At 51.0% G+C, this 16,716-nt stretch overlaps 1 protein-coding gene across 2 annotated transcripts in view; it reads left to right on the forward strand.

Annotated features, from left to right (window-relative positions):
* The window catches only part of Creb3l1 (cAMP responsive element binding protein 3 like 1), a 41,767-nt gene extending 27,265 nt beyond the window's left edge, over positions 1-14,502 (forward strand). The window contains exons 3-12 of one of the 2 annotated variants that reach the window (XM_050124305.1): positions 1,333-1,514; positions 2,786-2,864; positions 4,851-5,008; positions 5,559-5,684; positions 5,861-5,919; positions 6,065-6,133; positions 9,568-9,667; positions 10,354-10,480; positions 13,278-13,545; positions 13,768-14,502. In XM_050124305.1, the coding sequence (XP_049980262.1) occupies positions 1,333-1,514; positions 2,786-2,864; positions 4,851-5,008; positions 5,559-5,684; positions 5,861-5,919; positions 6,065-6,133; positions 9,568-9,667; positions 10,354-10,480; positions 13,278-13,545; positions 13,768-13,804 (1,205 nt within the window). In that variant the 3' untranslated portion in view covers positions 13,805-14,502. Of the gene's footprint in view, positions 1-1,332; positions 1,515-2,785; positions 2,865-4,850; positions 5,009-5,558; positions 5,709-5,860; positions 5,920-6,064; positions 6,134-9,567; positions 9,668-10,353; positions 10,481-13,277; positions 13,546-13,767 lie in introns of both variants that reach the window. The other variant, XM_050124304.1, reaches the window with a different exon arrangement.
* The last annotated feature ends 2,214 nt before the right edge of the window (positions 14,503-16,716 follow it).

The following is a 16,716-nucleotide window of genomic DNA, read 5'->3' on the forward strand; positions in this document are numbered from 1 at the left end:
TACCTCCCTGCCCCATCTTATCCCCCCTGCCCTGTCACCCTATATACCTCCCTGCCCCATCCTGTCACCCCCATATACCTCCCTGCCCTGTCATCCCCCTGCACCCAGAGGTAGTCAGTCTGTTTGTTCTCCTTTCACATCTAAATCTAAAAGTGACGAGCAGCTGAGCGTCTTTTCAGGCAGCTACAATGTGTGAAACAGATCATCTGAGGGTGCACATGGATCTTATCGCCTTTATAGAAATCTCTGGGTCTTATTCATCAGAACAGGAGCTCCTCTTAATCAACCTTCAGTCTGTCTTGGCAGGGAAGGTGGGAGGGAGTGGTTCACATCATGGTGGCTGGGAAGCAGTCAAAAGAGCCAGAGTTATTCCTTTTAAATTAATAATCCGAGGATTGAGCTGGAAAGGTGGCTCAGCAGTTAAGAGCACTGGCTGCACTGGGTGTGGTGGTGGCGCACACCTTTAATCCTAGGACTCGGGAGTCAGAGGCAGGTGGATCTCTGTGAGTTCGAAGCCAGCTTGGTCTACAAAGAGAATTCCAGGACAGCCAGAAAACCCTATCTCAAAAAACAACAAAACAACAACAACAAAAAGAGCACTGACAGCTCTCCCAGAGAGGTTCTGAGTTTGATTCCTAGAAACTACATGGTGTGGCTCACAACCACCTATGATGAGATCTGGTGCCCTCTTCTGGTGTGCAGGTGTATATGCAGACAGAATACCGAGAATACTGTGTGCATAATAGATTTTTTTTAAAAATGCCTGCACATCAGAAGAGGGCACCAGATGTCATTACAGATGGCTGTGAGCCACCATGTGCTTGCTGGAAATTGAACTTAGGACCTCTGGAAGGGCAGGCAGTGCTCTTACCCTCTGAGCCACTGCTCCAGCCCGCTGTGCCCAGCTTTCTATCTGGTGCTGAGGACCTGAACTAAGGTCCTCATTCTCGCACAGCAATCCCCTTCCAGACCAAGCCATCTCCTCGGCCCACTTTCCTCATTTTAAACATGAGAAAACAGACTCAGAGAGGATAAGCAGCTTGCCTAAGGTCGCACAGCAGGTCAGGGAGGTCTAGGCGCTGTGGTCAAGCCCGTTCTGTGAGTGTGCAGATGCAAGATGCTCCCGTGGCTTCTGGTTCCAGCCCACACATCAGATTCAGCAGAGTGCGCCAGCTTTCCTGCCCAGTGATATCAGTGTACCCCGACGGGCACTCTGATATCACCCTCAGTCCAGGGTACTCAGCAGTAGGCAGAAGTCCGGAAGTCCGTCAGCACTCTCTGTTCCGGGAGCCCCTGAAGCTGAGTCCCTTCCCACCTCACCTTCCCCTGCAGATGTGGAGTGTGGAGCGTGGGCACTGGGACACAAACTGTGCTCCATTATGGTGAAGCAGGAGCAGAGCCCGGAGCTACCCGTTGACCCTCTGGCTGCCTCCTCCGCCATGGCTGCTGCTGCCATGGCCACCCCACCACTGCTGGGCCTCAGTCCCATCTCCAGACTGCCCATCCCTCACCAGGTGAGCCTAGAGACTATTGACAGGGGCCGAGGGAGGGAGACAGAGGGAGTGACACCCGATGTCTTGGACTCCCCCCCCAGCAGGGCTCCATGAACTGGGAACCTTGGGGGCTGAGGGTTCTCTGCCTCCCACACTGACCACCCCTTCACCATCCTCCAGGGAGCACAAGCAGAGAAGGCTTTCAGGGCACCAGTCAAGGACATCTGAAAGGGGGGTACTGATTGACAGCCAGCTAGATCCTTAGTGACCAGGACTGGTCAGCCAAAATCAGAAGGAGGAAGGGACCACAGCAGAGAAGGAAACAAAAGTTCCCAGGAGTTCAGCCCCAAATCACCAAGTCAGAAATATCAAAGCTCCTTTTCCTGTTAGGTTCCCTCTGTAAGTGGTGCAGGGCACAGAGCCAGTCTGTAAAGAACCATCTGAACCACAAAAGTGCCTCCGCCACTCTACATGGTCCCCTCATGTCCCCTCTTTGTGGCACTGACATTGAGCTGGGTGTAGACCAAGGAATGGCCAGGCTCCTGCATACCCTGCACTCTCCCTGATTCCTCCTCATTGTCCTGTGTTCAGATCTCTGTCCCTACACAGTGTTGTGATCTCTGCTGCCAGCAGACTCAGTGAGGACAGCCAATCCCAAGAGTCACACCCTCCTCACCGAGATCACCATTTACGTATATGTTGGTGAAGTTCACAGTCCTTTGGGATGTAAACAAATAGGAATGCACACTCATTAAGAATGTTCATCTAGTTTCATCGTGCCTTATGTGAAGCCCCTCAAGGGCTCTCACTGTTGCGAGCGTCTGTGTATGGACCAGACGCCCATTTCTATCCCAGGATCCATGGCACGTTTCGGCTTTCTCTGAGCCTTGACCAAATAATCCCTCCTGAATGGCTACCATGAAACTAACATGACCTCTCGTCCTCATGGCAACCACATACCAAGACCTACATGGCTTTCATAGTTGATGAAGGGTCGTTCAGTATCTACCCGGAAGGTGGCATAGCCCCAGGCCACAGGAACCCTGCTTCCTGAGATTCCATTCTGACCTTCACTATGTAACCACCGCTCTCTCTCATAGGTGTAGTGAGGCTTTTCCAAACATGAGAACCTGCCTCTCTGTTCTCTCCGGCCTGAGCCTAGGACTCTTGAGGCCAGCCATTCTTCCAACTATGCAGGGTAGATCTCCAACCTGCAGGAGGGAGGAGGGTGAGTAGCATAGTGAGGATTGTCCCAGGGGCAGGTGATGGAACTGAACCTGTCTCATTCTCAGGCCCCAGGAGAAATGACTCAGCTGCCAGTAGTCAAGGCAGAAGCCCCAGAAGTGAGCCAGTTTCTCAAGGTGATGCCAGGTAAGCATGCACAAGAAAGACTCTTTCTGCTTACAGACAGACAGCATCTAGAGTACCCCTGCCCCTCAAAACTCCCATTTCTCCCCCAAATGTTCTCACCTTTCCAACCTCCCTCAAAACTCCCACTTCTCCCCCAAATGTTCTCACCTTTCCAACCTCCCTCAAAACTCCCACTTCTCCCCCAAATGTTCTCACCTTTCCAACCTCTTGCTCTTTATCTGTCTTGCTCCCTTATTTTTTCCATCCCTTCTTTACCCAATCTTCAACTGTCACAATTCTACCAACATCACTTCATTTGCTGATCCTCCTTCCATCCATTCACTAACTAAAGGCCACCTTATAGTTATCAGTCTTCTTCCACCCATTCGTCCATCCATCCACACATTCACCCACCCATTCATCCATCCACTCATCCACCCACCCATTCATCAATCCACCCATCCATCCACCCATCTATTCATCCATCCATCCATCCACCCATCCATCCATCCATCCATCCACCCATCCATCCACCCATCCACACACCCACCCACCCATCCATCCACACATCTGTCTATCCATTCATCTGTGAATCCATCTATCACTCTACCACCCACCCATCCATTCATTCATCCATCTCCACACTCATCCATCCATCCAACTAACAAACCATCCATATGCCCATCTATCCATCAACACATCCACCAAACATCCATCAATTTATCCATTTAACCATCTAACCATCTACCCAAACACCATCCATCTATCCATGCATCCAACCAAGGTTTACTAGGTACCATCTTAATTGTCTCAGGTATTGCCAAAGTAAAACAAGAAGACAATTCTGTACCCTAAAGTCGCGATATGGGCATGCAGATAGCAAATCCACAGGGAGCCTGTACAGCTCACTAGGTCAAGGGGGCACAGTCAGCTTCTGTGAGTTACTGGAATGAGAAAGGGTAGCACAACTGTTACAACCCCACCTTATCAATTTGTCAACATTGAGTCAACATCTACTATACGTATGTCGAGCCCTGAACTGGAAATGTGAATAAGGTACCACAGGTGTTGAAGGGAAGCCTGACAAGGTGTGGAGGTTTGTGCTAAAACACCTCGCACTGTAGAGTTCCTAAAGCAGTCCCCTCACTTACGGGCTCACTGCATCCTTGTGACTTGGAGCAGAGTCATTTCAATCTTACTCAATAGAGGAGGAATCTCACTAAGATCACATGTATTGGAGACACACAGTCAGGACTTGATCTCAGGTCTGTGGGTTCCAAGCCCAGCATTCTTTTCAGAATGTGATTTGTAAGAGACAAGTATGTGTCAAAGGAAAGAGGGAGGCCTGCTGTGGGGCCAACCCATGCCAGACCCTGCATGCATGGTCACACAGCCCAGGTTTCCACTCCTAGAGCTTCCCGGGGTTCTTTGCCATCCCAGAACTTTCTCTGCTAGCTGCTAAGCCTCTGAGACATCTCTTTCTGACACCTGCTGACTGTTGACCTTCCTGCTGCTCTGCCCAGGAAGGGGACAGTGTGGAGGAGAAACTCACTCCTCACCCTTGGCTGTAATCCCTGTCCTTGAAATTGGATCAGCATTTTAGAGTTGGAAAAAGAAAATGGGAGGACACTGGTTAGCCTGCACCACCCTGGATCTGGTTAGAGAGCCTAGTCCCCTCTGAACTGTAGAGCTGGGGCTCTCAAGAACCCAAATCCTGCAAAAGCCACAGGTAGGGGAGCATATAGCCCAGGGGCTCCTCATCAAAGTTACAGGGGGCTTCCACTGCACTGTCAAAGATAGGCAGTACTCATCAGTCATCTTTTGGGGTGCCAGATGTCTTCCTGGGACTGTCAAGGGGCTTCTGATGTTCCTGCGGAGGTTAAGGACCTATTGGCAGGCACATTTTCTTCAGGGACAGGGCTGGCATGGCACACGTTCAGCTGAACTCATGATGTCAGAGAAGACATGGGGTGCAACCATACTAACTTAGCCCTCTACTTTTTGCAGAGGACCTTGTACAGATGCCTCCAACACCCCCAAGCAGCCACGGCAGTGACAGTGACGGCTCCCAGAGTCCCCGCTCTCTGCCCCCTTCCAGCCCTGTCCGGCCCATGGCCCGCTCCTCCACAGCCATTTCCACTTCTCCACTCCTCACTGCCCCTCACGTAAGCAACTAGGGATGGGCTGGTCCTGGAGGCGAGGCAATGGGTAGGTTTACCCGGTGCCTGATCAGTGAGGGGTCGGGACGCCCCACATCTGATACCTCTCCCATCAGTTTCAGGGAAGTGCCCATCTGGCAAAGAAGAGGGGGGATTTCTGTTCTGCCTCAAGATGCATGGAAATCAGAGGCAGCGAGAACATGTCCAGGGAGGCCTAGAAGCCTCGCTGTGATGGAGCTGAGAACCTCACATTTATGAACCTGGCAGTGACCCAGGCTATCTCCAAGGAGCAGTGTTTGGGGGCAACATGGAACGAGATCCTGAACCCTAGGGAGGGAGTGACCTGAGGGAGGTGCTGTTTAGGGGTCCCTTGGATAATGAGCTTTGGGACTGTGGATTCTTGGGTAGGACAGGCAAAGGAGCTCCCCAAAGCCATCTGACATTCGATGCATGTTACTGGACTTAACTCAGATGCTTCCCCTTTTCCAAGGAGGAAACTGAGGTTCAGAGTGCTGTGTACAAAAAATTTGAACCTGAGATTATCTGTTTTCTTCAGAAACTACAGGGCACATCAGGGCCACTGCTCTTGACAGAAGAGGAGAAGCGGACCTTGATAGCCGAGGGTTACCCCATCCCCACCAAACTCCCCCTCACCAAGGCTGAGGAGAAGGCCTTGAAGAGGGTACGCAGGAAAATTAAGAACAAAGTAAGACTGGAACCATCCCTACCCTAAGACTATGGGGAACTTTCCACTGAAGAGGGCTCTGTCCCTTGGTGATGTCAGTTCTGAAATTGGGGACCACCTAGGAAGTGAACACAGGGCTATGGTAACCCTTGCTTTGGGACTTCCTCTTTTAGATCTCTGCCCAGGAGAGCCGCCGCAAGAAGAAGGAGTACGTGGAATGTCTAGAAAAGAAGTGAGTCTTCTGTGGGCCAGGACATCAGCCCGCTGGGTGCGCCAGCCTCAGCCAGAACCCAGCTGCAGGCAGGTGGGGGGCAGGAGCTGTGGGGCAGGTGAGCCTGTGGGGGTGCTTCCAGCCCATGCTTGCTTGACCCTTCCAGGGTGGAAACATACACATCAGAGAACAATGAGCTGTGGAAGAAGGTGGAAACCCTGGAGAATGCCAACAGGTGAGTGGTACCCTGTGTCCCTCCTACCTCACTAAAGGTGGTGGCTGGCTCTGGAATAACTAGGTCAGGATGGTACCCCAAAATGTACCCCAGCAACTGGGAGCTCTGTCATCTTGTCAGTCCCTGTTTCCCAGCTGTCCTTGACTGCACTTGACACTAGACATTGACAGGCTGGTAAGATGCCCATCAATGACAGACGCGCTCCAGGTAAGCACCACCTTGCAGTGTCAGGGTCAGCACTGCCCCCCACAGTGTCAGGGTCAGCACTGCCCCCCCACAGTGTCAGGGTCAGCACTGCCCCCCACAGTGTCAGGGTCAGCACTGCCCCCCCACAGTGTCAGGGTCAGCACTGCCCCTCAACTTGTTAGAAATGCTTATTCTCACCAGGTGGTGGTGGCACACACCTTTAATCCCAGCACTCAGGAGGCAGAGGCAGGTGGATCTCTGTGAGTTCAAGATCTACATATGAAGCCGGGACTGGCTTCATAGCTACTGAGAAACTCTGTCTCTAAAAACCAAAAGAATTTTTTAAAATTAAAAAAAAAACCGAAATGCTTATTTTCTCTTTCAGGGCATGGTGGTGCAGGCCTTTAAGCCCTGTACTTGAGAGGCAGAGGCAGGAAGATCTCTGTGAGTTCAAGGCCAGCCTGGTGTATACAGGGAGCAGGACAGCCAGGGTTACATAGAGAGACCCTGTCTCAAAGAAACAAACAAAAACAAAGAAATGCTTATTCTCAGGCACAGAGTTAGGTTTGCTGACTCACTCACTGCAGCAGGAGGGACCAGCAATCTGTGTAGATCTTGTCTGGCTTCAGACGTCTCATATAGTGCAGACTGGCTTCAGACGTCTCATATAGTGCAGACTGGCTTCAGACGTCTCATATAGTGTAGACTGGCTTCAGACGTCTCATATAGTGTAGACTGGCTTCAGACTTGCTACGCAGCTGAGGACAACCTTGAACTCCTGATTCCCCTGCCTCTACCTGCTAAGTACTAGGTACCAAGTGTGTCCCTGTGCCTGACTGCAATCGGCGCTGCTGTTGCTTGTTTCATGTGATGAGTGTTTGGTGATGTCTGAGCAGCACATGCGTGCAAGTGCCCGTGACGGCCAAAAAAGGGTATTGGATCTCCTAGAACTAGAGCTCCAGATGGTTATGAGCTGCCATGTTGATGTGGGAACTGAGCCCAAGTCCCTTGGCAAAGCAGCCCATGGCTCCACCATGGAGCCTCTCTCTCTGCAGTGTTTAGTGTACCTGCAAGTAGTCCCCATGGCTGTTTAGTGTGCTGGCCTAGACCCTTCTACTTAAAGCCAGTTCCTCATTATGGCCTGAGAGCTTGTAAGAGCTCAGAAATTTCAGGACTTTTCTAAGATTGCTGGGTCAGAATCTACATAACTTACGCGCGCACGTGTGTGCGTGTATGTGTGTGCTCTCAAGAATGTGTTTGTATTATCTCTGTGTGTGGATTTATCTCCGTCTGTGTGTTATCTTTGTGAGTGTGCTATCTGTGTGTTACTATGTGTGTATTATCTGTGTGTGTAAGTTATTTCTGTGTAATCTGTGTGTGTTATCTCTGTGAATGTGTGTTGTTATCTCTCTGTGTGTATTCGTGTGTCATCTTTGTGTGTGTATTTGTATGTTACCTTTGTGTGTATGTGTGTGTGTGCTGTCCAGAGGTCAACATCTGGTGTCTTCCTTGGCTGTTTTTCACCTTATCATCTGCAGCAGGGTCTTTCACTGAGCCTGACACTCACTGATTGGCTGAACTGGCTGGTTTTGTCCTGTGTCACTGTCCCCTTCCCTGACACACCAGCACTATAGCAAGCATATCCGGCTTCCGTGCCTAGCTTTTTTTTTTTTTTTTTTTTTTTTTTTTGACAGGATCTCTATCATAAAGCTCTGGCTGTCCTGGACAGGCTGGCCTTGACTCAGAGATCCTCCTGCCTCTGCCTCTTAAGTACTGGGACTAAAGGTGCGCACCAACATGCCTGGGTCATGTCTGGTCTTTTCACGTGGGTGCTGAGGATCCAGATTCAGATCCTCATGTTTGGGTGAGCACTTTACTAAGCCCTTTCTCCAGCTCCGCAACCGCACTTTAACAAGCACCCTGACTGACTCCCTTGCACTTATCTGAGGAACTTTTGTGCCAGGGAACCCACGTGACACCTGGAACGCAGCAGGAAATCACAGCCCTGGGCTCTGGGCTCCTGTCCACTCTGCTGTGTCTTGTGGACCTCTCTGGGCCTCCGTGTTCTTGGCACCACGGATATGACAGCAGCCCTGACTGGCGGGACTGTGCGAAGGTTCTGTAAGACACAATCACTAAAACCAACAAGGCGTGTGGCATTAAAGAATGCTCACCCGGCCAGACAACAGCGGTGCAAGCCTTTAATCCCAGCACTCAGAAAGCAGAGACAGATGAATCTCTCTGAGATCAGGGCCAACTTGGGTCTACACAGACAGTTCTAGGTCATCTAAGGTTACACAGAGGAACCCTGCCTAGAAGAATACTTTTCTGAATTCTAGATAGTGCTCTGAGCTGCACATGCACTTGAACCCAGGACCTCGTGTGCACTAGCCTGCTTTACCACTGTGCTAAGCTCCCTTGTTTTGTTTCTGTCTGTTTACATTTTTTTAAGTTTTAAGTTACATTTATTTAGTGTGTGTGTGTGTTTGTGTCTGTGTGTGTGTGTGTGTCTGTGTGTGGGCACCTGTGCAGGTTAGAGGACAACCTACAGGAACCCTGAACTTCCTATGTACCTAGGAAGAGGCACCCTCCTGTTCCCGCCTCGGGGAAAACCCTTGCTACTTTTTCTCCTTCCAGCTTCTCGGGCGAAACCCAACCACTGCCCTGATTGGCTTAAAGAATTCGCGACTCCACCCTCACGCCCAATCACGATGGGGGCGGAGCCTTCAAACTGCATCTAGCTACCTCTGCCACTAAATATCGAAGAGCTTTAGGACTATTTCGCCACCTGCTGTTCACCTCAGGAACTGCATGAACCCGGCAGAGTGGAAAATATTAACTCTTTAACAAAGGATTCCTTGCTGGGTAGTACACAGTTCTTGCCCTCACTTAGCATCGGAGATTTACATGGAAGTCCACAAATAAAACCAAAGTGTTACAGGTGTTGTGATAGCAGTAAAACCAGCAACAAAACTCGTATAAACGATGCCTGTCGTTTACTGACCGCACGACACACTGTGCAAGCATCTGTCTTGTCGAAGCAGGGTGCTATAGGCTGCAGGGGAGGAAAGCTGATGTGTCTGTGACCCAGCTCTCCACCATGGAGCAGGTCCCTAGTCCCTGCAGAGGAGCCAAGCAGGAGGTGTCACCTAAGCATGGAGGCCCAGTCAGGAGCAGGACGGGCTCCTTAGGGTGTTAGACACAGCTCTGTGCCTGATCTCCCCTGGTGACTACCGTGCCTTCCTCAGGACCCTGCTCCAGCAGCTGCAGAAACTCCAGACTCTGGTCACCAGCAAGATCTCCAGACCTTGTAAGATGGCGGCCACCCAGACGGGCACCTGCCTCATGGTAGGTGCTACTCCCTGGCACCAGGTCACAGTGGGTAGCTCCTCTGGAGGCCCGCTCTCTAGGAGAGGTGCAAGGGGTCAGTGGCCTGACCAGGCCAGTTCTAACAGATTTGTGATTGATGTCCCTGAATCTGGTGGACGGCGGGTCCTTGGGAAAGTGGCTTCCACAGCCGCAGGGAGTGTGGTGACAGGGAGTCTCTGAGAGCCCCCAAAGGACACCTAGGACAGGTCCGCCTCTGTTTGGCCCTCTTCCATCAGTCTGTCTCCTCCCGATGAACACATCACGTGTTGCCTCTGAAATCCCGAGGGATTGGAGCTCCCCAGGGACCCTTAGCTCCTTCTTTTCAACTTCCTGGGGCTCAGGCTGAGAGTGTGTTGAGAGGGTATGTCCCCCACCCTAGTCACATCTGCAACCCACCCTTTCCCCTTCCCGGTTCTTCCTTTCCTGACTTCTCTCCCTGTGGGTGAGAAACAGAACCCTCCCTCCTCTCTCTGGCCCCTGCCTTTCGTGTTCCCTGGGTTCGGTCTAGGGTAATGTGGGCAAGAGCCTCCACCTGGAGGAAGCAGCAGGCTCTGGAGAGCTTTCTCGGGAGAGAAAGCTGAGCCTTTTGCAGCCAGTGGTTGGTGGGGGGAAGTCTTGCAGGCCCGCCCTGCCCCAGATCTGATGGCTGCTCTGTCTACTACTAGGTGGCAGCCTTGTGCTTCGTTCTGGTGCTGGGCTCCCTCGGGCCCTGCCTTCCTGCATTTTCTTCCATCCCCAAGACTGTGAAGGAAGACCCCATTGCAGCTGACAGCGTCTACACAGTCAGTCAGAGTGAGTACCTCTCAAATTCTGGGTGGAGTCAGATACAAGAGAAAAGTCCTGCCAGGTATACTTTAGTTCTAGCAGTCAGGAGGCAGAGGCAGAGGATCTGCATGAGTTCAAGGCCAGCCTGGTCTACAAGGGGAGTTCCAGGTATTCCAGGGCCACATAGTGAAACCCTGTCTTAAAAAAGTTTGGAGCACTGGAGAGATGGATCAGTGGTTTGATTCCTAACCCACATGGGGGCCCATGGCTGTGTGTAACTCCAGTTCCAGGGAGCCCAGTAACCTCTTCTGGCCTTTGAAGGCACCAAGCACACACACGCACAGATACACAAGCAGGCAAGATACCCATATACATTTTAAAAAATTAAGAATAAATATTTTTCGAAGATTGAGGTTGGAAGCCAGGCAGTAGTGGTGCACACCTTTAATCCTAGCACTTGGGAGGCAGAGGTAGGTGGATCTCTGAGTTCAAGACCAGCCTAGTCAACAGATCGAGTTCTGGGTCAGCCAAGGCTGCACAGAGAAATCCTGTCTCCAAACAAACAGACAGATAAATGAAGATTGGGGTTGGCATTATCTCACTCCACACTTTAACTTTGCAGACAGAATGTGGAGCCACAGCGAGGGTCTGTGACGTGTTTAATGTCAGTGGTACATTTGGGACTAGACTCTAAGTCTGCCTCTCTGAGATCCTTTGGTGTGACTTGGAGGAGGCAGCCTTCAAGGACAGTGGAGTGTTATGGGTCTAACCTCTGTGTATGAGGGTGGCAGTGGTTATGACGGATTGGCTAAGCACCATTTGTATTTTAGCACTGAGACAGCAAATAAGTGCCCATCTTCAGTCATTTCTAATGTGATAGAAACTGCCAGACACACAGAATTAAGAAAGATTCTGATCCCAGCACTTGCGAGGCAGAGACAGGTGGATCTCAGTGAATTCAAGGCCAGCCTGGTCTACAGAGTTCCAGGACTGTTACACAGAGAAACCCTGTCTCTAAAAAACAAAAGACAAAAAAAGAAAGATTCTGAGGCACACAGAACCCACAGCGAGGTGTTGGGACTCCACGGAGCGCCTACCGTGTGAAAGCGGCAGCTGTGCCCAGTGCCACCCCAGTGGGGTAGTGTGTGACCCAGGGTGTGTGTCTCAGGCTCTCTAGGAGGTGGTTCTGGAACCCAGAAGCTGCTGTCCTTACATGTACATGTAGACTAGGTGAGCATGCACCATGCCTTCTGAACAAGCTCCTGAAATGGGGAAAGACAGGGCCAGAAAAGCAAGGCTAGAGTCAGTACAGACAAAGAACAGCCTGGCTTTCAGAGGCAGAAGCCACTTCAGGCAGGCCCATAGGGCAGGAATCTGACCAACAGAGGAGAAAGAGGAAGCAGATAAGAAGTCAGAGAGAGGAAAGAGCAAAACACTGAGGGCCTGGAAGGAGGGAGGGAGCTGGGAGGAGGACTACGTGGAAGAGGGACTGGAATCCACTCTGGGAGGGCTGTGACTGGGGGTGAGGGTCCCTAGGCTGTAGAAGTCACAATAGAGAAGGGAACAGGAGCAGGGCTGAAGGATGTAACCAGGGAGGGGAAGGCAGGGCACGGATGAGCCTCTGAAGGAGTGCCGGGCAGGGCAGGGCAGAGGGCACGCCTGTGGAAGGAGGTGGCTCTTTGAGCAGACTGGTTTCCGGACTGCAGCTTCACACAAGGCCAGGGGCCGCCTTTCCCACAGATTCCCACAGATTAGACCCTTCAAGGGAAGCCGTGAGGCAGCCAGCAGACCCTAGAGCCAGAAAGCAGACTTCCAGGGACCCTTAATGGTGAGCTCTGGGATGAGCGGCCTTAAAACACCTCATTTTCAAGGTTTTGTATAAGACTTCATTTGCTGTGAGCTGTATAATGCATGGCACAGGTGTCCAACAAACAGCCATTTTCCTCCCCTTGACCTCTCCGAAGAGTGAACTTGCCTAGAACTAAAAAGAAAAGTTTTCCCTGAGTCTCCCAAGAAGTAAGTGGCGTGGTAGAATTAGAACCCAGTTCTCAGAAGATCCTCAAGTTATAGGCCTTTGATCTCAGTTTCTCAAGTCAAGGCAGGAATAGCGCAAGCTTAAGGATTACTCAGGCTACAAAATGGTCAGGCTGAGCAACTCAGTGAGACCCTGTCCCAATATAAAGTTGAGAGAAAGGGAGACTAGGGTGGGAGGATGGGCAAGCCAGCTCTGTACCCTGGAGGCAGAGTATCCATGGCCCTAGCATGCATGAAGCTCTGGGTTTGATCCTTAGTACCACAAGAGGGGGGGGGAGATCCCCATTTTCAGTAAGCCAATCAGCACTCTCTTTCTCAGAGTGTGACTTTTTTTTTTATTATGTATACAATATTCTATCTGTGTGTATGTCTGAAGGCCAGAAGAGGGCACCAGACCTCATTACAGATGGTTGTGAGCCACCATATGGTTGTCGGGAATTGAACTCAGGACCTTTGGAAGAGCAGGCAATGCTCTTAACCTCTGAGCCATTTCTCCAACCCCAGAGTGCGACTTTTTTTGAGCTCGTGATTTTACTAAGCACAGTTTCAATCCCTTACTCTGTATTGCTCATTGAATCCTTGACTCTCCATGAGACTGATTCTACTATCCCCATTTTACAGATCAACAAACTGATGCTCAGTAAGCTCAGAGGGGAGTGTGTGTGACTAGCCCAAGCTCACACAGCCAGGAATCCTTAGGACCAGAATTCAGAGTTAGCCTGTAAGATTCAGAGCCTGCGCTCTTCATGCCTGAGGAGCACCCGTGACTCACCTTGTTCCTTTTACCCAGTGCCCTCTCGAAGCCTACTGTTCTACGATGATGGGACAGGTTCATGGGAAGATGGCCGAGGTGCCCTACTGCCTGTAGAGCCCCCAGAAGGCTGGGAGCTCAAACCCGGGGGGCCAGTAGAACCGAGGCCCCAGGACCACCTCCGGCATGACTATGTGGACGGCACCCATGAAACCACCAAGTATTTGAGCGAGACCTGGCCAGAGGATGCTAATGGCAATGGCACCAGCCCCAACTTCTTCCACCCCAAGGAGTGGTTCCATGACAGGTGAGCAGAGGAACAGGGTCTCAGGCTGCACCACCCTGAGACTCATCCTCCCAGAACAGGGGAGGAGCATCTTCCTGGGGGCGGGGCATCCTCTCTGGGGAGGGGCATTTTCCCAGGGGAGGGTCGTCCTCTCGGGGGAGGATTCCCTGGTCTAGACGGGGTTCAAATCTGGGTGATGGGCATCTCAGAATAGATTCATACATGGATCTCTTCTCTCCTCAGGGATCTGGGCCCCAACACCACCATCAAACTCTCCTAGGCCTCTCCGAGACCCAGGACACAGGACGGACACACTGGCACCCAGAAGAGGCATTCTATTGCTCATTGACCCAGATCCAGCTCCCACTCTTGCCCTGGGGCCCTCTGCCCTAGGGGAGAGGGTCTTTCTTCTCCCCAGCCATTCTGTCCCTGTTGTGGCTGGGATCCCTCTATGTCCCCGGACATTTGGACAGCTCCCCTGGCCACTCTCTTCCCTCTTCTTCCCATCTGTTCTCCTCCAAAAAACCACTCACTGGGCCACTCCTGCTTCCTTTCCCATAGTGACCAACACGACCACTGTTTCTGGCCCCTCATACACACACACACACACACACACACACACACGAACACACACACACGAACACATGCACACACAATCACACCCCCACCTCCTACTGTACAGAGACCAAGAACAGAAATTGTTTGTAAATAATGAACCTTATTTTTTATTATTGCCAGTCCCCTAAGATATTGTATTTTACCAATCTCCCTCCTGTCACCTCTCCCTTATTTTGTATTTTATGAAGTTAGCGCGGGCTTTGCTACCCCTTGGCCTGGGACAGAGGGACACCCCACCCTCTCCCGGTTTCCCCATGCCGCTGCCCAAGTTGCTGGGCCTTTTGAATTGCCAAACTGCTCCCTCCTCCAGCTCAGCACATGCTTTAAGAAAGCAAAATTAAAAAAAAAAAAAAGATTCAGCATCAATCCCGACTTCGTGCACTCTTTGTGAGGGTCCAGGAGTGAGAAGGAGTTTATTTCTATTTCTGTGCAGTGGGGGGAAGGGTGCCTGGGGAAAGACCTGTCTATCTGGAGACTTTTGTCCAGCCAGTCATTGAATTTGGACTGGATAACTCAAATCCAATACCAAAAACTACATTAAAAAAAAAAAAAGCCAGGCAGTAGTGGCTCAGGCCTTTAATCTCAGCACTTGGGAAGTAGAGGCAACCTCGTCTACAAATCCAGTTCCAAAACAGCCAGGACTGTTGTTGCACAGAGAAACCCTGTCAAAAAAGAAAAAAAAAAAAAGTCGATGTAATGTTGTACACCTGTAATCTCAACAGGCAGGAGAACCTCTTAGAAACTCAGCTCACAGATCAACAGAGAAAGAGAGATCCTACCTCAAAATACAGAAGGCAAAGAGCATGGTGGTGCAGGCTTTTAATGCCAGCATTGTGGAGGCAGAGGCCTGTGGACCTCTGAGTTCAAGGCCAGCCTGGTCTGCAGTGAGTTCAAGGCTCAAGGCTACATAGTGAGACTCTGTCTTTTGCTTTGGTTTTTGGTTTTCGAGACAGGGTTTTTCTCTGTACTTTTGGTGCCTGTCCTGGAACTCTCTCTGTAGACTAGATTGCCCTTGAAGTCATAGGGATCCACCTGTCTCTGCCTCCCGAGTGCTGGGATTAAAGGTGTGCACCACCACCACCAGTTTGGGACTGTCCTAAAAGAAAAGAACAGAAAAAGTCAGAAGGCAGGAACACTCTAAAAGTTATCCTGTGACCTCCACTTGTACAACATGAGTGCAAGCAGACAAGCACATGCAGCAAAAGGAGAAAGAGAAGAAGGGGAAGCAGGAGGAGGAGGAGAAGGAAAGAAAGAGGAGGAGGAAGCAGGGAGTAAAACTGTAAATCTAAAGCTGGAGAGAAAGGGCTCCCGGCATCCAGGTGATGTGTGAGGCTTGAATCTACAGACAGCGGAAAGACGGCAGAGCTAAACAGCAGGGAAGACCATGGTGAGGAGAAGGAAGAGTGAAGAAAGAGATTGAGACAGAATGAGGAAAAGGGGCAGGGGATGGGAACTGAATGTCCAGAAACAACAGAGAAGAAACCTTTACCCGTGGCAAAGCAGGCCCTTAATCCCAGACAGAGGCAGAGACAGGCAGATAACTAAACTCAAGGCCAGAGTAGTCTACAGAGTGAGCTCCAGGATAGACAGGGCTACACAGAGAAACCCTGCCTAAAAAAAAAAAAACAACCGAGAGAGAGAGAGAGAGAGAGAGAGAGAGAGAGAGAGAGAGAGAGAGAGAACTTTAAGACAGGGTGGGGTGGCTAGATTGTCAACTCACAGAGGTAAGAAGCAGAAGTGAGGAGGTGCCCTTGGGCAGGAGTGAGGTGGAGGCGAGAATGGGTGGGTTGGAAGTGGTAGGCACAACCCTAGGGGGCCACCCAGGCAAGGCCGGGCTCTTTTCCACACAAAAGGAGATTGATCATAATTCTTTCTAGAAGACACACACAGAAGACTGAAGGTGCCACTAGGGATGACAGCGGTGGCAGATGGGAGTCAGGGGAGGGGTTCACTTGTATCAAGAAGACCTGAGTTAGAATGGGGCAAGTGTTCTATAGAATTGAGGGGAGAAGGAAATTGAGGGAACCCTCAACAACCATGAGACTTGGGACAGGGCAGCAGGGAGTACTGGCAGGAAATGAAGACAAAAGGATAGTTTCAGACAGTTCCAAAGAACAGGAGTCTCTCCCCTCCCCCATTCCTCAGTAGCCTTCCTGTGTCTCATTCTCCCATTTCCTCAGTAGCCTAAGAGCTGTGATATCCCAGCAGGGACTGACATGGTCCTAGGATCCCTCCCTCTCTGCAGTGCTGGGGATGACACGCAGGGCTTTGCACTAGTGCTCAGTGACCTACACACCAGAAAGAAGGCTTTTGGTCTTGTGTTTGTTTGTTGTTTTGAGATGGAGTCTTACTGCAAAGGCCAGGTTGGCCTCAAACTCAGAAATAGTTGTCTGTCTGTCTCTGCCTCCTGAGCGCCAGGTTAGAGTGTGTGTCACCGTACTTGGCCAAAAAGGGCATTTTACAGATGAGAACAGCAACAGCAAACCAGTACTCTAGGCTGGAGAGGTGTTCAACAGTAAAGAGAGTGCACTGAGTTTGGTTCACACAGAGAGAGAGAGACAGACAGAGACAGAT

Source organism: Alexandromys fortis, unplaced genomic scaffold (genome assembly GCF_014885135.2).
Source record: "Alexandromys fortis isolate MF-2015 unplaced genomic scaffold, M_Fortis_MF-2015_v1.1 scaffold_222, whole genome shotgun sequence".
Classification (NCBI taxonomy): domain Eukaryota; kingdom Metazoa; phylum Chordata; class Mammalia; order Rodentia; family Cricetidae; genus Alexandromys; species Alexandromys fortis.